The sequence below is a fragment of the Salvia miltiorrhiza genome, chromosome 5 (assembly GCF_028751815.1).
Source record: "Salvia miltiorrhiza cultivar Shanhuang (shh) chromosome 5, IMPLAD_Smil_shh, whole genome shotgun sequence".
Classification (NCBI taxonomy): Eukaryota; Viridiplantae; Streptophyta; class Magnoliopsida; order Lamiales; family Lamiaceae; genus Salvia; species Salvia miltiorrhiza.
The window spans coordinates 6,333,339-6,359,108 of record NC_080391.1 but is presented as its reverse complement, the minus strand read 5'-3'; the positions used below and the strand labels follow the sequence as shown (position 1 = coordinate 6,359,108).

Below are 25,770 nucleotides of genomic sequence, written 5' to 3'. Positions count from 1 at the left end.
AGGTCTTGCACTTTGGTTGTAATGGGGCTAGGGTACGTACAGGTGGGATAAAACAAGAAAAAAGGGGATCAAAGAGGCTCAATATATGATTGAAAACATGCAACACACCAGACCTTCCATCAATAAAACTCTAGAGTAACTCCTCAACATATCCACAATCCTCAAAACGTATGCATTTTATTATAGAACTCTATTTTTTTTTTTTTTTTTAACAGCATATATATCCCATAGAATCAATGAACTATCTCTCAACACACTAAAATTATAGGAGTACTCATCTTCTCATCTCGTCATAATCTAGTGCATTCACATGTTTTCAAGGGACAAAAGCAGGCTAAAACAGGCTAAGGCTCAATATATGTGAGTTTTCATCAAACAAAAAGGAGCAAATTAGGCACAAACTGGCTCACTAAGGGAATAGTGAAGTTTCGGATAATATGTTCAGGCCAAAATAATGGTTATTCCTAAATGCCTTAATCATTTTCATGCATTAAATTCTCAAACTCAGTCTTGACTATGGCAACAGGGCAAACCAGAAATTCGGCATTGAAGTTCGAATCAATCACTCATCAAAGAAACAATTAGAGCTAGTCATGTGTGCTCATTAGGGCTCAATCCTCACAATTTAGTAGGTTGCAAGTAATTTTGATCAAATTTTGCACGTTTTTCTCATACAAGAACACCTACAAACATATGCATAATTCCATCACAAGAGCAACAGCCTATCATACCAAATCCAATATCCTAATCTTAACTCTTCACATCATCCATCATAAAAATTGCCAAAGGACTCGAAACTGACAAGAAAACCAACATAGCAACAAAGCAAAGACACACAAAACAAAGACACCCCCCCACACTTGGACAACACAATGTCCTCATTGTGTGAGAGTAGGACAGACCAAAACAGAAACAACAGCAGACAACTAAAAGAAATCAAAAGCTTCAAAAACGAAAAGCAAAAAGAAAGAAACTTCCCTGAAATGGAATCATGTAGGTGGATGAGGGGCTGCAGCTTCCGGCGATGAGGAATGGTGGTTGGGCGGTTCGCTGGTGGTTGGGGCAGGGGTGGACGGACGGAGCAGCGGCGGAATGGAGGGGGGTGGCGTTGGGGGAAACCAAATTGAGGGAATTTTGACTTTAGTCAAAAACCCTAGTTCTAGAATTTGCACCTTGGCCCCCAACTTTTCAGAAACTGGAGGGCAACCCCCAAACCTGCGAAATTGACCAAAACACACCCCAAGTTTTTTTTTTTTTTTTTTTTTTTAAGAAAAAACGAAAATAAACAAAACAAGGGCAAGAAAAATCGGGTTGCCTCCCGATGAGCGCCTTTATTTAACGTCCTTGGCTGGACAGAAAAGAAGTTCAAAATCCTTAGACAATGGTTGGAGACGTCAGGCTGAGCGCATTGAACGACTCCATCTCGACTCCAGCATAGTATGGCTTGAGTAATTGTCCATTAACCTTAAAACACTTTCGTGTTTCGAGGCTTTGGATTTCCACAGCTCCATGAGGACTTACACTAACAACTTCAAACGGGCCCAACCAACGAGATTTCAATTTTCCTGGCATAATCCTTAAGCGTGCGTTAAACAAGAGAACCTTCTGCCCAATTTCAAAGGATTTCCTTCGAATGTATTTGTCATGTAGAAATTTAGTTCGTTCCTTGTAACGACTTGCATGATCATACGCCTCCAATCAAATCTCCTCTAATTCTTGCAGTTGAAATTTCCGCTCTTTGCCAACAACTTTCTCATCTAAACAGAATTCCTTCACGGCCCAAAAAGCTTTATGCTCCATCTCAACAGGTAGATGACATTGCTTCCCAAAAATCAGCCTGTACGGAGACATACCAATCGGTGACTTGAATGCAGTGCGGTATGCCCATACCGCATCGTCCAGTCTCAAACTCCAATCCTTTCGTCTCGGGTTGACTGTTTTCTCAAGGATGCTCTTGATTTCTCGGTTAGAAACTTCAGCCTGACCGTTGGATTGTGGATGATATGCTGTGGCAACTCGATGATGGACTCCATATTTCTTGAAAAGTGCTTCCAAAGTGCGATTGCAAAAATGAGTTCCTTGATCGCTAATGATGGCACGGGGCACTCCAAATCTGTTAAAAATATTAGCTTTAAGGAACCCTGCAACAACTTTAGAGTCATTAGTGCGGGTGGCCTTCACTTCCACCCACTTCGAAACATAATCAACAGCTAAAAGAATGTAAGAATTTCCAAAAGAACTAGGAAACGGTCCCATAAAATCCATTCCCCAAACGTCAAAGATTTCACAAACCAAAATAGGGACTTGAGGCATTTCATTGCGAGAAGAGATATTACCTGTTCTTTGGCACTTGTCACAATTTTTGCAGAAATTGTAAGAATCCTTAAAAATAGTTTCCCAATAAAAACCACAATCAAGAATCTTACGTGCTGTTCGTTTGGGACCAAAGTGACCTCCACAAGCATGAGCATGGCAAAAATTCAAAATGGAATGAATCTCCTCATCAGGGATGCAACGTCGTATCACTTGATCCGCACAGGTCTTCCACAAATAAGGATCATCCCATATGAAGTATTTTGCTTGGCTCCTCAACTTATTCTTACGGGTTGTCTCCATTCCCTTAGGAAAAACTCCAGCAGTTAGAAAATTAACCAAATCAGCATACCAAGGAGTGTTACCGTCGATGTGCAGCAGCTGTTCGTCTGGAAAGTCGTCTGGTATGGGCATACCGTCCGACACAGTCTGCAGTCTGCTCAAATGGTCAGCTACCAAGTTCTCGGCTCCCTTTTTATCTTTAATCTCCAAGTCAAATTCCTGCAAAAGCAGAATCCAACGGATCAAGCGAGGCTTAGATTCTTTTTTAGAGAGCAAATACTTAAGAGCTGCATGGTCAGAATAAACAACAACTTTAGAGTCAATCAAATAAGATCTAAATTTTTCACAAGCAAAAACGATGGCTAAAAGCTCCTTCTCCGTGGTTGTGTAATTGCATTGAGCCGGGTTGAGAGTTTTGGAAGCATAGTAAATCACATGGCTCTCTTTCCCAACTTTCTGCCCTAGCACTGCTCCAACGGCGTAGTCGCTTGCATCGCACATGATTTCAAAAGGCTCTCCCCAAATTGGTGGTTGAATGATGGGGGCAGAAGTGAGTCTACTCTTCAACAAATCAAAGGCCTCCTTGCACTTGTCATCGAACACAAAAGACACATCTTGATGAAGCAACCTAGTGAGAGGTTGAGCAGTCTTTGCAAAGTCTTTTATGAAACGCCTATAAAAACCTGCATGGCCTAAGAAAGCACGAATCTCTCTCACATTAGAAGGATAAGGTAACTTAACAATCAAATCAATTTTCGCCTTATCAACTTCTACTCCTCTTGCAGAAATCACATGCCCAAGAACAATCCCCTCTCTCACCATGAAATGACATTTCTCAAAGTTCAACACCAAATTAGTGTCGACACATCTCTGCAAAACTTGTTCAAGATTAGTCAAACAATGGTCAAAAGAGTCTCCATGCACAGTAAAATCATCCATGAAAATTTCTATGCAACTCTCAATCATGTCAGAAAATAGACTCATCATACAACGCTGAAAAGTACCAGGAGCATTACATAATCCAAACGGCATACGACGCCATGCAAAAGTGCCAAAAGGACAAGTAAAAATGGTTTTCTCTTGATCTTCCTGAGCTACAAAAATTTGAAAATATCCAGAGTAGCCATCAAGAAAACAAAAGAATTCCTTACCAGCCAATCGCTCAAGCATCTCATCAATGAAAGGTAATGGAAAATGATCTTTCCTAGTAGCATTATTCAACTTCCTAAAATCAATGCACATACGCCAACCAGTTTGCAACCTCATGGGAATCAACTCATTCTTCTCATTCTTAACCAATTGAAAACCAGACTTCTTAGGAACCACATGAACAGGACTGACCCATGTACTACCAGAAATCGGATAAATAATCCCTAGATCAAGCAATTTAAGAATTTCTTTAAGCACAACTTCTTTCATGACAGGGTTCAATTTTCTTTGAGGATCCCTAGACGGCTTACTATTAGGCTCAAGTAAGATTCTATGCATGCAAGTAGAGGGACTAATACCTTTGATATCGGCTATAGTCCATCCAATGGCAGATTTATGCATCTTAAGAAGACTTACCAACCTTACCTCTTGTTCTGCACTGAGTTCATTGTTGATGATCACTGGCAGCGTGTCATCCTCTCCTAAAAACACATATTTCAGATGCTGGGGCAGTACCTTCAAGTCCAGCTTCGGTGGCTTCACAACAGAGGGCAAAATCGGTTCTGTGCTGGTCGGTATGGGCATCCTGCTCGACAGATGCCGAACTGGAATTTCCTCCGTTGAGTACAGCTGCATAATAATCTCTCTAATGGCTTCATTCTCCTCAGTTTTGGAGTTCTCTTCAGTTAGGGAACTGAAAATAACATGCTCAAGCTCATCCTCCCTGAAATTCTCAACAAATTCCTCAACCAAATGGTCAATAACATCAATCATGAACACAGATTCAGGATCCTCAACATGCTTCATAGCCTCAAAAATATTAAATGTGACAACATCTCCATCAAATTCAAGGCTAAGCATTCCACTATCCACATCAATTTTTGCTTTAGCAGTTTTCATGAATGGTCTCCCTAAAAGAATCAAGGATTGCTTAGCAGAATCATCCATATCAACAATATAAAAATCCACAGGAAAAATCAAATCATTGACCTTGACAAGGACATCCTCAACAACACCTTCGGGATATGCAGTAGACCTATCAGCTAACTGAATGATAACACGAGTGTCTTTCAAAGGTCCTAATTGCAAATCCTTATACACAGAATAAGGCATGACATTTATGGATGCTCCTAAATCTAGCATGGCTCTCTCAATAGTCTTATTACCTATAATGCATGGAATAGTGAACATACCAGGATCTTGACACTTTTGGGGCAATTTTCTTTGCAGAACAGCAGAAACATTCTCACTCACTCGGATTCTCGCATCATTCCCAAACTTCATTTTCTTAGAGCATAACTCTTTTAAAAACTTTGCGTACCTGGGAACTTGCTTAATTGCATCAAGCAAGGGCAAGTTTATTTCTACCTTCTTGAAGATTTCCAGAATATCCTTCTCTTCTTCAATTCTCTTGTTCTGAGCCAACCTAGAAGGAAAAGGTGGTGCAGTCAGTGATTGAAGAATTGAAACCTTAGGTTTTCCACTTACCTTAGAAGAGCTAGGCTCGGTGGATTCTGGTGACTTTTCACTAATTGCATCGTCCTTGGCTTCATCGGGCTTATCTTTGTCCTGCTGCTTAGGTTGTGGCTCAGCTAGAATTCTCCCACTTCTTGTAGTTACTGCACTTGCATTTTCCTTGGGATTCATCTCCGTGACAGAAGGAAGTCGGCCTTGATTCGCCTGCAGCTTGTTCACCTGAGTGGCTAACTGCGTGATCTGTGTGCCCATATTACTCAACGCTGCCTGAGTTTCATGCTGGAACGCCTGCTGACTTTGCACCAAATTCTTCACAATTTCACTGCTCTGGGCGAGGCTCTTCATGATATCGTTCATATTGGGTGCAGAACTCGGTGCAGGACGTGCGGTATGGGCATACTGTCCAGCCTGTGGCGGATTCGGCGCGTACATCCCTGGTTCCTGCTGTCTCCACCTAAAATTTGGGTGATTTCTCCACCCTGGATTGTAGGTGTTGGAAAAAGGGTCGTTTCGCCTTTGCCTTTGTGCGTTCATCTCTTGCTCATCAGCGGATCCCATGCACGCTTGCTCAGTATTATTATCCTGCAGAGATGGACATGCATCAGTAGGATGATTATTTTCAAAGCAAATTCCACATTGAACGTGTTGAGTTTTAGAGACAGCAAGTCCTCTAACTAAAGAGGTGAGAGCATCAATTCTCTCGTTCATGTTGGAATCTTCTACTTTCTGCACTGACCTATAACGATCATCATCCTCATCCTCATATTGTTGGCCATTTGAAACCATGTCAACGATGAGTTGCTTTGCTTCGTCCAAAGTTTTATTGGTCAAGCTTCCACCACAAGCAGCGTCAACAATTTTCCTATCAAAAGAAGACATACCACGATAAAAATAGTTAGTAAGCAATTGGTAGTCAGAAAATCCATGATCAGGACACTTGCGACACAGCTGTTGGAATCTCTCCCAATAATCGGCTAAACTCTCCGACTTCTTCTGTTTAATGCTGCTAATGGCCATTCTCAAATTTGCAGCTCTGGACTCAGGAAAGAATTTTCGCAAGAATTGTTCTTCTAAATCTCCCCAAGTTCTAATCGAACCAGGAGGAAGATCAAAAAGCCAATCTCTCGCTCTACCCTGCAAAGTATGAGAAAAAGTCAATAGCCTCAAATTATTTTCAGTAAAACCATGAGGGCGTAGAGTTGAGCAAACTAGATCAAATTCAGCCAGATGCTTGTGTGCACTCTCTCCAGGTAAATCACCGAATTTGGGTAGCACTTGAATGAAACCAGGCCGTATTTCAGCGTTGCCATTAATGGCAGGAAGGACAATGCACAAAGGGCGATTGCTTCTATGACTGCCTAACTCTCTGATCAGTTGAGGTGGTTCCTGTCGAGGATCAACGATCTCTCTATCGTTCTCCTCATCCCTATTATTACGGTCACCCATTGGATCTTCAATTTTTTCTTGATCCTCAAGACTCGGTGGAGCAGAATTGGATCTCTTTTTCCACTCCTTAGCTTGCTTCTTCAACTTTCGTGCGGTCTTCTCGATTTCTGGATCAAAAACTAATACGCCTGTACGAGAAGAACGGGGCATAAACTAAAAATAAAATAACTAAAAATAAAAGACAGACTGAAATCAGTAAAATCCTGCTTAAAACCAATCCCCGGCAACGGCGCCAAAATTTGGTGCGTCGTTTTACACCAAAAATATCCGGCAGTCAGCCGGTATGCCCACACTGTACAAACAGCAGTAAGCAAAATCGTCTCCCAAGGGATTGGCGAGAATTTCTCTAATTAAAGCCTGCAAGTAACCCACGAAATTTTGAGAAGAATATATAGAAAATACTAAACTTAAAATTAAATAAATAAAACCCAAATAAATCAATTTTTCCAATAGATAAAAGATGAATAAAAATTCCAACAATTAATAAAAGAATTCCAGCAATCAATTAAGTCCACCCTAGCTTAATTATTCCGATCATCGATGCAAAAATAACTTTAAATTATGCAAACAAACCAGTTATAACCACCGAAGACGCTTCTGACGTGATCTTATTTCTCCTTAATTATTCGGTAACCAGGAAGACGCTTCACTAATTACTACCCTAATCGACTGACAACCGTAAGAGACGCTCTATAGGTTTAATGAGCCGATAGCATTAATATCTAGAGAAACCTGATTCAAAACCAATAAACTCTGACGCAGGATTATTAAATTAGGACTGCTTTTCCATTGACCCTGATGGGTCAATTTACCACTAATCAAACCTAAACCACAATTACGGATGGCCGGTTCAATTGGCTATATAACTAATTCTAACCCAATAAATATTTGCAACTATCTAATGGATTAAAACAATTAATATCATTAAACATGGAGAATCGCAGATGCAAGCATAAAATAAAGTATAAGAACAATTAGATCTCACAGAATAATTTCGCTAGTGCTTCCCTAATCAATGCCGGAATATAGAAATTTAGCTAGAACTCATAATAAAAATAAATCAAACAAAATAAATAATTAATTGCAAAGGAAAGATGAAGGAATAAAACTTGAATTGAGAACTCCAAATTTGCATCCACAATTTTGCTTCAAAGTTGCCGTCTGGAATATGTATGATATGAGCTGATCTAAAACTCACTCCTTAATATATATATATATAACTAATGAAATAGACCTAATTCTACTATGCAAAAAGTGGCGCATGGGCTAAACAAAACAAAAAGCTCATAACTTAAAATAAAAGAAAAGTGGCGAGGCCCACTAAATAAAAATCAGTCCAAATCAAACATGGTGGCCCAGCATGTCTTCTTCTCGGCACTTTAGCCTTCAATCCATGCAATCAATTCACGCCCAGGCAGAATGGGCACACCGCACGGCAGACGTGCACAACTTCCTCTTCACACAGCTTCACGACTTCAAAACTCTTCTCAAAATCAATACTTTTCTCCAAAACCTATCAAATACCATAAACATTTATATAAGACCATAATTCATATCCAAAGACGATATTTAACACAAATTAAACATAGAAACCACACCAAAATCCCCCAAATAAATGCGTATAAATACGCCCAATCAGTATAAAAGGCGATCGAGTTGGAGCAGTAAATTCAGCACTCACTCGATCACTAGAAAATAATTTGCAGAGTAAATTTGTTCGATTTGAGGAGTGGAGAGATGGAAGGAGGAGGCAGAGAGACGAGGAGGAATTCGTGGCGGAGGACGGAGTACGGCCGTCAGATTTCGAGGAGGGGGCAAGTGAAGGCGGCGATTGTTTCTTTATTGGCTCACTCCTTCGTTTCCATTCTTTCTTTGGCTTCTCGATCCCAATTTAGTTTGTTCATCATCTAATCTCTCTCAATGATACACTTGTTTACAAGTGATAATATAATTAAAATATTTTTAACAAAAAGAACGATCTAAGTAGCTTCCATCAAAATATTCACACGTACATGAATTGTGTGTGATACAATAACAAAAATGCAATAGACACGAATACTAAAAAAAACCGGTGTCTTCAAATTGATCTTCACATTCATAGATATAAGGTTCAATTCACCTGCAAAACTCTAATCCAACTTAACTTACCATATTTAATGACCTTTCATTGACGGAGCCGATCCTTATATTAAATAGAAATCCAATATTCAAATATATTGCCAATAAAACAAAAAATTTGAATAAATTTATTTATTTTATATATATTTGACCATTTTATATCTGGACATGAAAAAATATACAAATTAAATGACAAACTACAAACATATATACAACATATACTCTTAACTTCTAAAAATGTGAAATTTCAGTTGGAAAATTCTGTACCTGACGAAATTTCTTGCAATAAAACCTTAAAAAAATAAGCTTGCGGCTAAAGCCAAGAATTACATAGTAAACATTACCATTTGCGAACATCCGGAAAAGTCTTTTCCTAACATAGTTACCGCACTTTTGAAATAGTTTACAAATTCTCACTTTCAAGTTCCTCATTGACTATTTCAATGATTCAATGAAACAGCCTTTAAAATTTTAAAAATTGATTGGATGTGTATACAATATCCTAACCGCTCAGAATGTGTTCTTTTTAATTGATAAATTTATTATACAAAAAGAGGAAATAATAAAAATTTATCTCTTTGAATACCTCTTTTTTTCTCTCATTGTCACAAAAGAGGATTTCATCATTTTTCATTCCTTCTTTTCACTTCAAGAAGAAATAATATTATCCCTATTTATCTGGAAATATTTTAATATGTAAACGAATATTCAAACTCTAGATTCCATAATTAATGCAATGTTGTAACCCAACTAATGCCTATTTTTTTTATAAAACAAAAAACCAACTAACCCATATCATAAATTCATAATAAAGTGTATCTGCGTATTTCAAAAAAAAAAAAAAAGTATTTGCAGTGCCTGTGCGGTATACCTGCAAAATTCCGCTTGTCGGAGACATGCTAGATCTGAACATGGCCATTTGTAATATATATATATATTCGCATATTTTAATTTCATTTTTTTAAGAAGCTTACTTTTTTGGACAAATTTTAGAAGCTTAATTAAATCTGGAGCAATGGTGAAATAATGGGGAAGACGCACGTCTGTTGGTGCCTTGTGCAAAATTGGTAGTACAATTAGGAACCATGTCGTATGTACCTTATTGGAAAGACAGAAAACGAGGATTCACGTGTGACACATGCAACTTGGCACGTGCACCGGAATCAAAGATCAAATCCTGACCCCTTTCTTCAGTTCAAGGAATATGGTCATATTTTGTTTTCAATCACTTCTATTCACATAAAGTAAGAGCATTAACATCTTAATTAAAATATGGTTATGCTTTAATGCTGGGGGAATTATTGACAACTGCAACCGGATCTCTTCACACCACCACTATCTTGTTTATGTTAATCTTTTATAAAAGCTAACTTTTTGATATGCGAGCTTATTAAAATTACAAAAAAGGAGCAATCTTTAGATTCGAGATCTTTGTGTTGCCTCTCGCTTTCATACCAATTAGTACACTATATTTTTTTTTACCTAATCATTTTGTGAAATTTTAATCTATCATTGTGTTTAGTGCTCTTAAACTAAATCATAATTTGTTGGATCTTGGAACTATACAAGGACCTAATTAATTTATGGACTATTAATTCAACCATGAATGGGAAATTGCTTCCAGCCACTCAGTTCCGACGCGGCGACGATACCCTCCCGCCGGTGCTCAATTCGCTCGCTGACGTCCACGCCATCACCTCTTGTTGCAATTTAAGTTTCCTGGTTTAAGATCAGTTTTGGTAACACTCCAAAGACCCCTCAAGCTGAGGAGTTCTCGTCTGAGTCCAGATGAAGTACGGGATTGAGCCTTCACAGCAGCAGCCAGCAGATCCGCAGCCCTGAGGTCTCTGCCGGACCGCCCTCGCCCACAGATCCGGCCACGCCCACCGCGCCGTGCCGCTCACCCGCGACCAATCGTCGCTGCTGTCACGTCGCTTTGTCCCAACCGAACGGGCAGTCAGTCCTTCCTCTTTTAAAGCTAAGTTCTACTTCCTTATCTCAGGTGATGTTCAGTTGATATGGATGCGAATTGAATTGAGCAATTGAGATAGCAAATTACCTTGAAAGTTTTCAAGCAGATGGGTTGTTCATGGGGGTGAACGTATTGTATAATAAATGAAATGAATTGAAGGTGCCATGTTGAAACGAATGGAGTAGATTTGAACTGAAATTAGCAAAGTTAAGGAAAGAGCTTACCTTACAGTTCGTTTTTGTTTGATTGATGTATTGCTCGTTGTAGTTGATTACTTCCTAAAAACGGTGATAAACTCTACAATGGAGCCTAGAGAGAGGGAGAGAGAGTGGAGAGAGGTGAGAAGAAGAGGGATTGGTCCCAAACATGTCGAGAGAAAACCAGCAAGAAGCTGGAACCGGAGCAGTTTGAATGGAAGAAGAGATTGGAGTTCGAATGAACGTGAAGGCACTACAACCTTTTTCTTTAACAACATCCCAGAGGATTGCAGCATTGATTTTCTAAGACGTAAGTTCGAGACGGTTGCGAAGACGGTGGATGTATACTGCCCAAGGAAGAGAGCTCTTTGGGAAGACCGTTCGGCTTTGTTCGATTTGAAAAGGTGGAGAGGTCTGAGACTTTACTGGAGGACCTGAACAAACTTTGGATTGGCAGTTATAAGGTTAGAGTTTATAAGCCTAAATTCGAAAGGGATGATGAGAAGAGAAGGAATGAGCAGAATAGCGTCAAAGAAAAAAAGTTGAAACAGATCCAGCAATGCACCATGAAGGTGTATAACAGACACGCAGGTGTATCGTTTAAGGAAGCTCTTACAGGTGCTAAAGATGATAAAGAACTTGATGACGAAACCTTACAGTTCCAGACGAAGGAAGAAGACCTGGTTTGGCTTAATGGGGCTTTTACAGGTTACATTAAATCTGAGTTTCTCTGGGAGGAAGTTCGAGAGGAAATAAATAGTGAATGCGCAGGTTGTTTTAAGTTGAACTCCCTCGGTGGCAACATGGTCCTAATCCAAAGCAGCAACGAGCAGACGACCGAGGAAAATCTCAATAAGCTCAACGAATGGAGAGACTTCTGGTTGCAGTGGTGGAGGCCTTGGAAATCTGTGGATATCAACTATCAAAGAGTTGTCTGGACTAAATGGACCGGAGTCCCGCTACATGTTTGGAATTCCCGTTTCTTCAGTACGGCAAGCGCGAGGTTCGGGTTGCTTCTGAAAATTGAAGAAAAAACAAGAACGAAAGAGAGGCTGGACGCGGCTTATATAAAGATGTCTACTGGGTTCAACTCTATCGGAAACATCATGAAATGTAAAATCGACGGTGCTTCGTTCCAAATCCGGGTGGAAGAAATGCCCGATAATTTCGTTTCCCCGGAGGAGGAGGAGTGGTCTTTGGACGAAGATGCTGACTCAGAATGTTCTTTACTAGATATCTCACAGTCTCCGGCGAAGGCTTCCATCGTCGAGTCGGAAACAGAGGACGGTGAAGGAAATGATTCGGTTACTCAAAAAAAAGGCGTCTCAGAACTTGAGAGGAAGGTTGTGGAAACTAATGGCCCATTCCCACATTACTCTGGCACAGATAAAGGGAGCCAAGTACAGATGGTTTCCTCCAAAGGGACTGATAAATCACCTTCAAATGAGCCAGAGAGTAGAGGTAGAGAGATCAGCGAAGGGAGTAGAAACGAGAAAGAGAAGGAATTTCAAAATGAACTTGAGGGGGTGGAGTGCGATCCCTCGAGGGTATAAGATTCTCTCACTGCGGGGGTTGTTTATAAGAAAGGAACGGCGAACAGACGAGGAGGAGTTTCGAGGAAGAAAATTCATAAATCAAAAGCCACCGAAAATCAGCATCAAGTTTGGGGCAATTTCATTGCTGATATTGAATCAGAGGGTGAGATGGGCAAGAATGGAAGCGGTTCGCGATCTACTGAGGCGGATTGGGAGAAGTCGGACAGAGATGAAGATACAAGAACATGGCTCTTTGCCAAGAAGTTGGGTTTATCGAGCAATCACCAAGACGCGGTCATGATCGAGCAATTAAAGGAGCAAAGAGCGAAGGCAGGAGATCCGAAGGTCGTGGGTGATATTGAAGCAGGTTCTTAATGAATATTTTATCTTACAACATTAGAGGCTTGGGGAGTTCCATTAAACAGAGTGATATCGGAGAATTGGTTAGGAAAAATGCTTTAGATTTTTGTTTTGTTCAGGAAACCAAAATGGAAATTTTCTGTTCCCCAATGTGTGATAAGTGGTGGGGGATGAGTAATTTTGATTGGGCTGTGAGGGAGTCAGAAGGCAGATCGGGTGGAATACTATCGGTCTGGAACAAGGATAAGTTTGTGGCAACTAGTAAATGGAACGTGACGGGGGCTGTTATTGTTAATGGGATTTGGCTACAAGGAGGCCTGCATTGTTGTTTTGTTAATGTGTATGCGCCCATGGGAACCACCGAAAAGGAATCTTTGTGGGATACATTACAGCTTATTGCTCTTCAAAACAAAGACTCGTGCCTGTGTTTTCTTGGCGACTTCAACGCAGTGCGTGATTCGGGAGAAAGGGTGGGGAAAGGTGCTGTCTTTAATCAAGCAGATGCAAGGTCTTTTGACGCTTTTATTAGGCAAAGTAATCTGCTGGAAATCAGAACACAGGGAAGAAAGTTTACGTGGTATCAACCTGGTGGAGGATGCAAGAGCAAACTAGACAGATTTATGGTCAACGAGAAATGGATGCAGGAATGGCCGGAAACAGTCGGAAGGGGGCTTCAGAGATCAGTGTCGGACCATTGTCCGATCTTCCTGACTTCAAAAACCAAGAACTGGGGACCCAAACCTTTTAGGTTCCTTAATTCTTGGCTCTCCCACCCAGATTTCTGCGCGTTGGTAAGGAAATCTTGGGATGAAGCTAAGATTGAAGGATGGAGTTGCTTTGTGTTCAAAGAGAAATTGAAATTGGTGAAGAGTGCGTTGAAAGAGTGGAATATGAGGATTTATGGCAACATTGAGCACGGCTTGACAGATCTTAAGGATGAACTTCAGGAGCTGGACATTTTTGATGACACCTTTGGTCTTGAGGAGAGTGAGACAATCAGGAGAAATGAATTACGAGCAAAGATTTTCCTTAAATCCAAAGAAAAATGTAGTCTTCTCCAACAAAAGGCGAAAGTCAAATGGGTCAAGGAGGGCGATCTGAATACTACTCCCTCCGTCCGCCAAAAGTATGGCACTTTGGCTGGGCACGGAGATTAATAAAATTGGTGATGATGTTGATGTAGTGGAGAAAGGGTCCCACCACTTTTTGAGATGTGTGGTGGAGATTGAATTTGGGATGGGTTTTTTGTAAATAAAGAGTGTTTGTAAGGATAAAATATAAAGGTGGATGGTGGGACCATGGCTTAAAAAGGAAAGTGGAATACTTTTTGCGGACGCCAAATATAGTAATTGTGCCATACTTTTGGCGGACGGAGGGAGTAGTTTTTATCACAAAGCAATTGTTGGGAGAAGAAAGAAGAATGAAATTGCAGGGCTTGATGTTGGGGATTGCTGGATCGAGGATCCAAAGATCATTAAGGAGAACGTCAAAACGTTCTTCGAGAATCACTTCAAGAAGACGCCGCGCGTCCTACCTATGATACCGGGAGATTTCACTGCTCGGAAAATTTCTGCAGCAAATAATGCGGAGCTGATCAAACCTTTTTCAGAATCAGAAATTAAAGAGGCCATTTGGAGCTGTGACGGTGACAAGAGCCCGGGACCGGATGGCTTTAACCTCAAGTTCTGGAAAGCGTCATGGGAGATTATCAAGAAAGATTTTTTAAAGGTGATGATTGAATTTCACTCCAATGGCAAAATCCCTCGTGGATGTAACTCTTCATTCATCGTTCTCATTCCTAAAAAAGAAGGAGCTTGCTCACTTGAGGAGTTTAGGCCTATTTCACTTATTTGTAGCCTCTACAAAGTCATTGCGAAGGTTTTGGCGAATAGGATGAAACAGGTCATGGATTCAGTTATTTCGGATAATCAGAGTGCCTTCATTGGCGGCCGTTACATCCTAGATGGGGTGGTGGTTCTAAATGAAGCAATCGCGGAGGCTTCTAAGAAGAGAAAGGGGAGGATTATCTTCAAGGTGGATTTCGCGAAAGCCTATGACTCCGTTGAGTGGGATTTCTTGGATTTAATGCTTGAAAGAATGGATTTTGAGCCATTATGGAGGAAATGGATCCGAGGTTGTATCTCCTCGGCGACGACGAATATTTTGGTAAATGGATCTCCATCTGGTGAGGTGTGTTTAGAAAGAGGATTACGGCAGGGGGATCCGCTTTCCCCGTTTCTCTTTCTTGTTGCAGCGGAGGGGCTCCACTCTTTGATTACGAGAGCTGTTGAGAAGGAGCTGATTAAGCCGGTAAAGGTAGGAAATGATGACATTTCAATTCCGCACCTCCAATACGCCGATGACACGGTCTTCTTGATGGAGGATGATGAAAGAAATGCAGTGGCAGTTAAAATGATTCTCAGAGTGTTCCAGCTACTATCAGGGCTTGCCGTCAATTTCAAAAAATGCTGTCTCTTCGGAGTTCGGGTCGAGGAGGATACGATCGAGAGGATGGCGGCTGTTTTGGGTTGTGATGTGGGCTCCTTACCTTTCAATTACCTCGGTATTAAAGTGGGCAGCAAGGGCAAAAAGGTTGCTGATTGGAAATACTTGGTTGAGATGGTGAGAAAGAAAATCGATTCGTGGAAAAATGGGAAGTTCTCTCTCGCGGGCCGTGTGACCTTGGTGAAGGCTGTGCTTCAATCCATACCGATTTATCAGCTCTCTTTTACCTGTTTACCAAAATCAATTGTGAGTTCTCTCAATGCTTTACTTGGTAATTTTCTGTGGGGAGGGGGTGCTAGTAAAAGTGCGATTGCTTGGGTGAAGTGGAAGGTGCTTTGTGCTTCAAAAGATGAAGGAGGCTTGGGGCTTAAAAATATTGAGTGGTTTAATCAGGCACTAGTCGTTAAATGGTTGTGGCGGTACCTTACTGGAAGGGACATGCTTTGGGCAAAAATTGTTAGGTCCATTTATGGTGAGGTTGAGTGGGGAGAGACAGGTATGGAAAACGCGGGGAAAGGTAGATTTAGAGATGGGTGGTGGCCGAAGATCGTTTCTGCGGCGGGAGGGGCGAGCAATTTTTGGTTTGTTCAAAATTTGAAGCCAAAGGTGGGGGATGGGAAGACCTTTAAATTCTAGACTCAGTGGTGGGTTGGTCAAAAGCCGTTGAAGTTTACTTTTCCTAGACTTTTTCAGTTGAGTGCGAATAAAGAAGCTGCAATCTGTGAAGTTGGGGAATGGACTGATACCGGATGGTGTTGGGATTTAAGGTGGAGAAGAGAGCTGTTTGAGAGAGAGAGGGAAGGAGTTTCGGAGCTGCTTAGCCTTGTTTCTGGTACTAATCTGTGTGCAGGTAACAAGGACGGATGGACATGGAATGGCGACACTGGGAGAGGCTTTACAACCAAGTCCGCTTATGAAGCTATTAAAGATCAAGCAAACGAGACTACGGAGGCGGTGGAGGAAACTGATACGAGTACGAAGGTGTGGAAGATCCCTATTCCAAACAAAGTCAAGCTTACCGCATGGAGAATTTTGAAGAACAGAATTCCGACGTGTGACAACCTCTTGAGAAGAAATGTGATGTTGTGTGAAGTCGAGGTGGGATGTAACGCCTGTTTTCATCGGCAGGAATCCACGAACCACGTGTTGATCCACTGTCCAAAGATCTCAAAGGTATGGGAAGCAATCTTTCAATGGCTCGGAGTTAGCATGGCGCAGCCATATGACGTGCCCTCGCACTTTCAGTTCTTTACTAGTTTGAGTGGCCGAAAAAGAAATAAGAAGCTCTTGATGGCTCTTTGGTGTTGTACTACTTGGCTTATTTGAAAAATACGGAATGAGAGTAGATTTGAGAACAAAATATGGGAGAGTGCAAACTTGTTTGGAGAAATCAAAGCTAGAGTGTGGAGTTGGGGTAGAATTTTTGGTTTTGTTAATGATGGAGTTGAGTTTCATAGGTGGATGTCGAATGATGAATCCCCGATGATTTTGTAATCTTCTTGGTACTACTGGTGCCTTTTCGTTCTATAATATTTACTTTCCTTATAAAAAAAAAAATTCAACCATGAATGAAATTTACTCGAGACTTGTCTACGACCAAAATGTAGAAACTATATATCCAAGCTTATAATGTACTCACTCCGTCCCATGAATCTTGACACGTTTTCCTTTTAGGGCCGTCTCATGAATCTTGACACATTTTCAAATAAGGTAATAACTATTACCTTCTCTCTCCTATTTTATCACATTTATATACACTCTTTCTCCTACTTTATCACTTTTATTACCTTATCTCTCATACTTTATCAATCTTATACTTTATTAATTACACACTTAAAATACTAATCTACAACTTCTTAATTCTCGTGCCAAAACCAAACATGTCAAGATTCGTGGGACGGAGGGAGTACTCACTACCATAATATACTAGTATATCACAATGAAGTGCATATAATTAAGTTGGTAAGACGTTCTCCCTCTAATTAATAAATCGGGAGTTTGAGTTATCAAGATGAAAAATGAGAAATTATTATTGATCCTCTTTTTTTTTAAAAAAAAAGAAACAAAAAAATAAAATAAAAAATTATAGTGCTATTGTCTACATCATCATAAATTCATGTGAGCATTTCATTTTTCTTTATTTATTAAAATATTCCCCATGTGTTTTGACATGCTTCTTCGGGGTCCCCCACACTAAATAATTCGATAGGTGAAGGTGGCTTTTTTGAAGTGGACAAAAAAGAACAGATATAGATGTGATGTGTGAACGTGTGAGTGGTCAAGATTGAGTCTTCTTATTTCCTACCTTCCCCAAAATAAAAATAAATAGTCTTCCATTCAAGTCATGCTTCAAAATCATTGAGTCAAAAATTTCGTGAACTATGTTTGATTTTTCACTCCCTCTCGCTGTATTTCATTTTTTTTGAAGTCTATACATTAATCGTATTTTTCTTATTGAATTGTAGTAGATGAAATGAGCACCAGGTAGATTAAGTGAATCGGGTCGATGTTAAATTTTGTACAGATTTGTAAATCCAAAAACATAGTAGATAAGTGGAGTGCTTTATAACTGCAGACTATACGAAATTTCGTAAGAAATCGATCAAATCAAAGCATGAATTCAAACTTGTAATAATCTCAATAGTTTGAGATAAAAGATAAAGAGGCAGCGTGGAGCCCAGGCAGCGACGTCCACTTTCACCACTGGGAAAATAATTCCCACGTGATGTATGTGCAAGTCAAGTTAGGCGTGTCATTAAATAATCGAAAAGCAATGTAATAATTGCCACTCTTTTTTTGCTTCCGCCAAAGAATCTCACCACATTCTTTAGTGCCCTCCACAACGAGAGCGTTTACATTGCGGAAAGTCGTAAATACGTCTCAAAAGGAAGGGCATTTTGGGAATCGAGAGTTATATATAAGAGGATCGAAGTTGCAGTCATTCTCCACAGCCAAAAGCAAGTTTAGTAGCAACACAACACTTAGTGAAATCTGCAGAGTGAATTGAAGAGAGAAAAAAAGAAATAGAGGATTAGAGAGATGGAAGGAGGACGCAGAGAGATGATGAATCTGAACATCAACGGCGGGAACTCGGGGCGGAGGACGGAGTACGGCCGTCCGATCCCTAAAAGGGGGCAGGTGAAGGCGGCGATTGTGTCGGGCTTGGCTCACTCCTTGTCGTCTATGTTTTCTTTGAATTCTCGCTCCCAATCCTGATTGCTGCCTCACGCCGATTCTCTAGTGTCAGAGATCACCAAATTTTGCCGGAATTTATTTGCGAACCATTGCAGCTTGTTTTGTACAGTTTTGCCTTAATGAAGATTTTTCTAATTTGCCCTTTATTTTAAGGTCTGACGCATCATGTTCACTGTAAATTTAGTTTTGAATTTGAGTTAATTTAAATTTAAAAATTACAATAATTAAAATATCATAAAATTACAATAACAAACATAAATAAAAAAATTACATAAATTTAAAAAAATCCTTCATCTTTATACATATACTAGTTTAGAATTTCAGTACTTCAAAATCTAGACAAAAAAAAAAGCTACATAAAAAAAGTTAAAAAAAATAAGGAAAACAAAAAGAATATTTTAAAAAATAATCAAAGCAAGTATGAACATGAATTTAACTTTAATTTTTCCCCCCTCCTACAAGAACGTGCCATTTTCCAAAAGTTTGTCCTCTCTCCCCAAACCGCCTGCAACTCCCCAAAACTCCATTTTTTACTTTTAGAGTTTCTGCAAATTGCCACAATACTTGCACCTTTTTTTTTTTTTTTCATTTTCTTTTTTGTTGGGTATCTTCGCCTAACCAGGATTACACCACTTGGTTCCCGAACCTCCTGTCTTTCCCACTTCGTGCTCAAGCACTTGATCTTCCTTTGTGCTGAAGCTTTGATCCCTCTGCTCTGCTCCTTCGACTTCTCTGGCAGCAGGAGCGCCTCGATTCCTCTGGCACTTGGCAGAGAATTCACGACTTCTCTGCTCTGCCCCTTAGGACTTCTCTGCTCTGCCGGGAAGTGATTTCTCTGATCTTCGATCCCTCTGCGACTCCTCCTTCCCTCCTTCAGATCTGCACAAAAGGGAATGAAAGGAGTAAAAGAGATACAGGAAAGATAATGAGAGAAATAAAGAGAGTTAGGGTTTAGAGGAGGGGAAAAGTGTCCTCGGGACACGGTGGGGCTCAGATTTTCCCCTTGAACTCGGCAACCCTTTCGGCAGCAGTTCGATCAAGACCAGGTGGTGGATATGGAGCAGCTTCTCAGATCTCAGCAGAGCCACCAACAGCAGGAGCCAAGTACAGAACTCCGGCGGCTCAGATCTACTTCAGGTAACCACCAATCAGGGCTCCGATGGTCTGGAAAGCCCGGTGATACCTCCACTCACACAGGGAATCCCGTACTACCAAAGAAACAACAACACTTGAAAGGAATAGCAGAGCCTTTCTCACTTTGATAATAACGGTACACCCAGCATGAGGAAGCATCAGGGTTTTAAGGGGAGCAGTAGCAACGGTAGGGTGGAACGCCATTGAAGGCGCTGGAGAAATCAAGGCAAAAGGGCGGTGGGAGGGTGGAGGAGCCGAGGAGTTGGGGAGAGAGAAGAAAGGGAAAGGGAAGCGGCGCTGAGGGAAGTGAGAGAGAGAGTGGGGCTCGGGTGGGGTATATCAGAGGGGTAGTAGGCTAGGGTTTGGGAATGGGCCGGGAGAAAAAAGAGAGGGCTCGGTTCTGGGCTTAAGTGATAGCCCAGAAAAAGAATGAGAAATGGGCCAACCTCACATTTTTCAATTATAGCGTGTATGAAGAAAAATGAGTATTAGCCCGACTCATTATCAAGCCAGAGCTCAAGACGCCGCCCCTCTTCGCATCAGTTGACTCATAGCAAAAGCTGACTCGAGTCAGTCTTATGAGCCGACCGATGTGAATGCTCTAAGAGCACTAATAAAATGAAAAAATTGTACAAGGACTAATAGGAATATAAAGTTAAAGTATAAGAATCTCTAAATGCGGTTTGCTTAATTAATACTATTTAATAGTAGTACAAACGAGTGAGCTTTAAGAGATTTTAAATAGAGTTAATAGGTAAAAATGCTTATACTTATAATTTTGAATTAAAAATGTTCATATTTATTAAAAAAATTGATTATATGCCTAAATTAAAGTGAAGGTTTATATTGCCCTTGAATGTTAATGATTTTATATTATTTTTTGTGTAAAGACTTATATTTTTTTATACAAATACAATTATGTAAGAAAAATGTAAAAAAATTATGCAATTATTGACTAAGGATGTTGATGTCAGTCAATTCAAAGTGATATTTGAGATTTTTATTTTTTTTCTTTATTAAACAATACATTAAAATCTGGAAAGCAAAATTACTAATTATGAAAAAAAAATCATTTTCGCAATGATATTAAGCAGCTACTTCCTCGGAGACTACTTTTCCAACCAACTACCTATTTTTTTTTGTAGGAAATTAAATTTCTTAATTGAAAAAGTAGCCTTTTGGGGAGGTAGCCTCTCGGGCGACTACCTAATTCTCCGACCGACTACCTACTCTTTTTTTGTTATATTATCAGTTATTACTATAATATTTTTAAATAAAACACTTATTAAGGGAAAAAATAAAATAAAGTATGACACATAAAAAAACTCTCACGCACTCGAAATACCGAGTCCGATTGACATCAAGAAACAAGGTCCATAATTGTATATATAGTGAATGCAAATATGCAATAACCCCAAATCATCCTTGATATTCGGCGGGATTCACAGACATCCCACAATTCCATGCTCACCTTTATTCAAAAATTAGTAAATAAGTGAATGAATAAGATATAAATCCCCTTGGAACCCACAAACAAAAATCTGTTTCCGGAAAAAAGAAAAAAAACAACACAAGAGGTGGTGGGGAGAGAGTCCAAAGCAGCGAGGAGAGGAGAAAAGAAGAATGGGATACCAAAGCGGAGAAGAAGAAGAGGGAGTCATGGCTACTGACTTTTTCTGGTCTTACACAGACGAGCCACATGCCTCCCGCAGAAAAATCATCCTCTCCAAATACCCTCAAATAAAACAACTCTTTGGCCCCGACCCCTTTGCTTCCCTCCAGGTTAATTTCAAAATTTGGATTTTTTTCTATTTTCTGTTGCGTGCATTGTATGTCTTCTGATGCAGAATTTTTTAGATTGCTGCGGTTGTATTGATTCAACTATGGACCGCAGCTTTCCTCAGCAATGCATCATGGTTGAACATCCTAATCGTAGCTTACTTCTTTGGCTCTTTTCTCAACAACAATCTCTTCTTAGCCATCCACGAACTCAGCCACAACTTAGCCTTCAGCACCCCCCATTACAACCGATGGCTCGGCATATTCGCTAACCTCCCCATCGGTGTGCCAATGTCCGTCACCTTCCAAAAGTACCACCTCGAGCACCACCGGTATCAGGGCGTGGACGGCGTCGACATGGACATTCCCAGCAAAACTGAGGCCTTTCTCGTTCGAAACGCCTTCACCAAATCAATCTGGGTGATGCTGCAGCTCTTCTTCTACGCCCTTCGCCCTCTGTTTCTGAAACCCAAGCCCCCGGGGCTGTGGGAGTTTGTCAACTTGATTGTGCAAGTAGGGCTGGATGTTGGCATGGTGTATGTGTGGGGGTGGAAGGCATTGGGTTATCTGATACTGTCTACATTTGTTGGGGGTGGGATGCACCCCATGGCTGGCCACTTCATCTCCGAACACTACGTTTTCAACCGGGATCAAGAGACGTATTCGTATTACGGCCCTCTGAATCTCATGACATGGAACGTGGGCTACCATAACGAGCACCATGACTTCCCAAGGATCCCCGGGAAGAAGCTTCATAGGTTGAGGGAGATTGCACCAGAGTATTATGATACCTTGGATTCCTATAAGTCTTGGAGTCAGGTCATCTACATGTACATTATGGACACGGCTGTCGGCCCGTATAGCCGGATGAAGAGAAGCCTATCGGTGAAGACCAACACCAAATCTCACTAGCTTGGAACTACTCATATGCTTTGATGAGATATGTGGTCGTTTTGTTTTAGCTCTCATTCTTTTAAGTTTCTTTGGAGGATTAGTGTTTGTTTAGCTTTTTAGTCGTTTGTGTTGAGAGACAGAATGAGTCGGTGGAGAAATGTTTCCCCAGCCCGGCCTCCATTAATCTTGAATACATACATATACTTGATTTCGATCTCAATGTTGACTGTGATGTGTATGGAGTAATTTTCAGACGATATAACGCTCCGAGTGTTGCCATCGAGCTACGGAGTACAAAAGTGGTTGCTCATCTTGGTCTTGGTATTCACTTTCATAGCCATCAACCTCCTCGTCTGTTATATTATCATGAATGCTTAGAGCTGCCAATAAGACGCAGATAGCCTGCACTTGGAGAAAACAAATTAAGTAGCATTCAATTCTCACCCAAATGTGACCACAACTTTGTTATAATGATTTAGTCTTTTTGAGGTACGTACCTGTAGTAGGAAAACCATGAAAGCCAGATATTTCAAGACATACTCATCCAATTTGCCAGATTGGTTTACTGGTACTAGTAAGTCCTGATTAGCAAGAGAGCAAGTCAGACACTCAGGAGCGTTTATTTTGAAAGATTAGCCTTGATAAATAAAAATTGTAAGGCTATCCCTTGTTTACTAATTATTTTGATGAATTGAAACTTTGGCATACCTCAAGACTCTTAATTATTTCTATCATTTAAGCTAGTTTTACTTAATTCTTATCCCATTGAAATGATGAAATTGAAGAAATTCTACTCTTGAGGATAAAAATATTCAATCATGCAAAATAAACGTAACCTTAGTCTAGAGTAAATTCTACTCCAGAGGAATATGAATATTGGAGAGTGATAAGGTACGTACCTTTATCCACTTAGGATTGAAGAATGCATCTGTCATCATCACAAACTCCAATGTGAGCAGCACTAGGATAATACCTACGTACTGCTTTTGTGTTAAGCCCCATTAATAAATCAAAATATATATACTCCCTCCGTCCCACGAATCTTGACACGTTTTCCTTTTTGAGCCGTTCCACGAGTCTTGACACGTTTTCTTTTTGGGTAATAATTATTACATTCTCTCTCCTACTTTATCACATTTATTATATTCTCTCTTCTACTTTATCACCTTTATTATATTATCTCTCCTACTTTATCACTTTTATTATCTTCTCTCTCCTACTTTATCAATTTTATACTTTATTAATTACACACTTAAAACACTAATCTACAACTCCTTAATTCCCGTGCCGAACCCAAACGTGTCAAGACTCGCGGGACGGAGGGAGTAGATATACAAAACTAGTGGATAAGATGAAATAAACAAATAAAAGAATGTAATGTTGAATGGAAAGATACAGTAGAGAGGCAACAGGTATTTGCAGTCTTTGCAGCGAAATGGCCTAAGCAGCTTACTGCGCACAACACAATACCCACAAAAAGAAACGCATGAAAAAACCTGCAAAACACCACAGATTAAACATACAATGCAAAAACACTACCTCTCTCTATTCTCTACCATGCATTCACTTTGCTTCTTCAGACCAATCAACATAGAAATAGTCAAGAAACACAGAGACTTGACTTAACTATAGTAATTACCATGGTATAGTAATATGGTGAGAAGACGAACTTTGTGCTCCAGCAGCTCTGAAGATCAAAATGCCATAAAAAGTTGTAGCAACGCCGCCCAGCCCCATGCCCGAATTCCACACTTGCAGAGATAATCTCAGGAGATTATTAGCCATTTCTGCTCATCTATGCTTCTCTCTTTATGGGTTTTTGCAAACCAAGACAAGAATAATTGGTAGGTAAGGTTTGTTGGTGAGACTACTATAACTAGTCTCGCAATAGTTCGACGATTATATGCATGTTTTGCTTGGGTTACTATTTTTAAAGGGCTGCAAACTGCAGAGTTTGAGGTAAGGTACCATTTTTGTTGCAAGAAATTATAGACATGAATAAGGCATCGTAGCCAGGAAATTTCCTAGAAATTACTGTTGGTGTTTGTATCTGGAAAACGAAAGGTGGTTTGGAATCGCCACAGTCCAGCAACTGATCATAATCATTCATTAATTGTCTGTCTGATTAAACTCTATAGAAAAATCTAGAAATAACGTTCGTGTGATGCTGTGGTGTAGTGGTTATCACGTTAGTCTTACACACTAAAGGTCCCCAGTTCGATCCTGGGCAGCATCATAGTTCATCTCTGCCTTTATATTTTTTCTTTTCTTGTATTTGGTTGTTTCGATTACGTTTTTGGGCTCGGACTACATAAAACATGGCCTACACAAAGCTTCCAACATTATAGGTAGCCCAAGCCCATTCGATAATAGTTTTGGGGTCAGATTCGATAGATCATGGCCCACAGAAAGCTTCAACTTGCACACAGCCCAAGCCCATGTCCGCTAAATTTTTATTACTAATATAGTATAGATTTGGATAATTTTTTTTTGCAGATATTAAGTTGTATGTAAAGCTTTCGGAGGACCGACAATTAAATTGAGTGAGAGGATTTTTTATATAAATTAATAATTAAATAAATAAATTTAAAAATCACATTCCAACTCGAAATATTTGATCTTAAATATTATAATTAATTTACCACTAAATCAAGATATGCACGTCCTTTCAAACTGTGTCATGTAAAATAAGACTAAAAATCAAAACTGTAGCTAACTACGATGCAACATTAAATATGGGACATACTAATAATTTAGACGTGCTCGAATTGGGGTAAAGACATCGGTATCGGTTATCCGTGATGCTTAAATTTACTCTCTTGTTGGGAATTTGTTGATAAATGGAGCAAGGCAACTGCTTCGTCACGTGAAATGTTAATTATCAGACTTTCACAAACAATAAATTTAACTCTTTTGCTTGGTGTGGAATTTGTCACCTCCACTTGCCCAACACTATCAAACTCAAATCTCACAATTCAGACGTCCCATTATCTTTTTCAAAACCTAGTCAAAAAACAATACTCCCTCCGTCCCAACGAAAACGATGCGTTTTTTTTTTGCTCGAGATTTAAGGAGAATAAGATTGTAGTGTAAAAATATGTAAAGGTGTGTGTGGCTACATTATTTATAGTGTAAAATTATTATTGAAAAATGAAATGCACCACTTTCATTGAGATGACTCAAAAAAAAATATGCACCGCTTTTATTGGAATAGATGGAGTATAAATCAAGTGGCCATAAAGTATCATGTTAGGGATGTGGACCTACCTACTTCAATCAAATTTATCATACTCGATAAGATGTAGTATATACTAATGAGTACTGCTAAACACACATAATATGTGCGTACATAATACCCTTGAAAATTTATTACCTAATTTGAATTATGATTATTACTAGATCACCCTTTATTTAT

General features: G+C 39.9%; 2 protein-coding genes and 1 non-coding gene across 3 annotated transcripts; 2 read left to right on the top strand and 1 right to left on the bottom strand.

The window, feature by feature from the left end:
* The first annotated feature begins 21,195 nt into the window (after positions 1-21,195).
* Positions 21,196-22,575, top strand: LOC130985526 (sphingolipid delta(4)-desaturase DES1-like). The gene is made up of 2 exons (XM_057908528.1): positions 21,196-21,464; positions 21,540-22,575. Exons 1-2 carry the CDS (start codon positions 21,306-21,308, stop codon positions 22,371-22,373), a joined length of 993 nt encoding a protein of 330 aa, XP_057764511.1. The 5' UTR covers positions 21,196-21,305; the 3' UTR covers positions 22,374-22,575.
* Positions 22,498-24,331, bottom strand: LOC130985527 (tetraspanin-19-like). Its single transcript, XM_057908529.1, has 5 exons — positions 23,995-24,331; positions 23,752-23,851; positions 23,255-23,335; positions 22,853-22,936; positions 22,498-22,757 (listed from the first exon to the last, which is right to left on the bottom strand). Exons 1-5 carry the CDS (start codon positions 24,138-24,140, stop codon positions 22,605-22,607), a joined length of 564 nt encoding a protein of 187 aa, XP_057764512.1. The 5' UTR covers positions 24,141-24,331; the 3' UTR covers positions 22,498-22,604.
* A 187-nt stretch (positions 24,332-24,518) lies between these two features.
* TRNAV-UAC (transfer RNA valine (anticodon UAC)) lies at positions 24,519-24,591 on the top strand. Its single transcript has one exon. It is a non-coding gene; the product is annotated as a tRNA-Val (tRNA).
* The last annotated feature ends 1,179 nt before the right edge of the window (positions 24,592-25,770 follow it).

Excerpts from the sequence above, each read along its gene's own strand:
- LOC130985526 (XM_057908528.1), top strand. The coding sequence starts at position 21,306 with ATGGGATACCAAAGCGGAGAAGAAGAAGAGGGAGTCATGGCTACTGAC. Across the intron at positions 21,465-21,539 it reads ACCCCTTTGCTTCCCTCCAG|ATTGCTGCGGTTGTATTGAT; the intron begins GTTAATTTCAAA and ends AGAATTTTTTAG.
- LOC130985527 (XM_057908529.1), bottom strand. The coding sequence starts at position 24,140 with ATGGCTAATAATCTCCTGAGATTATCTCTGCAAGTGTGGAATTCGGGC. Across the intron at positions 23,852-23,994 it reads CACCATATTACTATACCATG|GTTTTTTCATGCGTTTCTTT; the intron begins GTAATTACTATA and ends GGTGTTTTGCAG. Across the intron at positions 22,758-22,852 it reads TCATGGTTTTCCTACTACAG|GCTATCTGCGTCTTATTGGC; the intron begins GTACGTACCTCA and ends CTCCAAGTGCAG.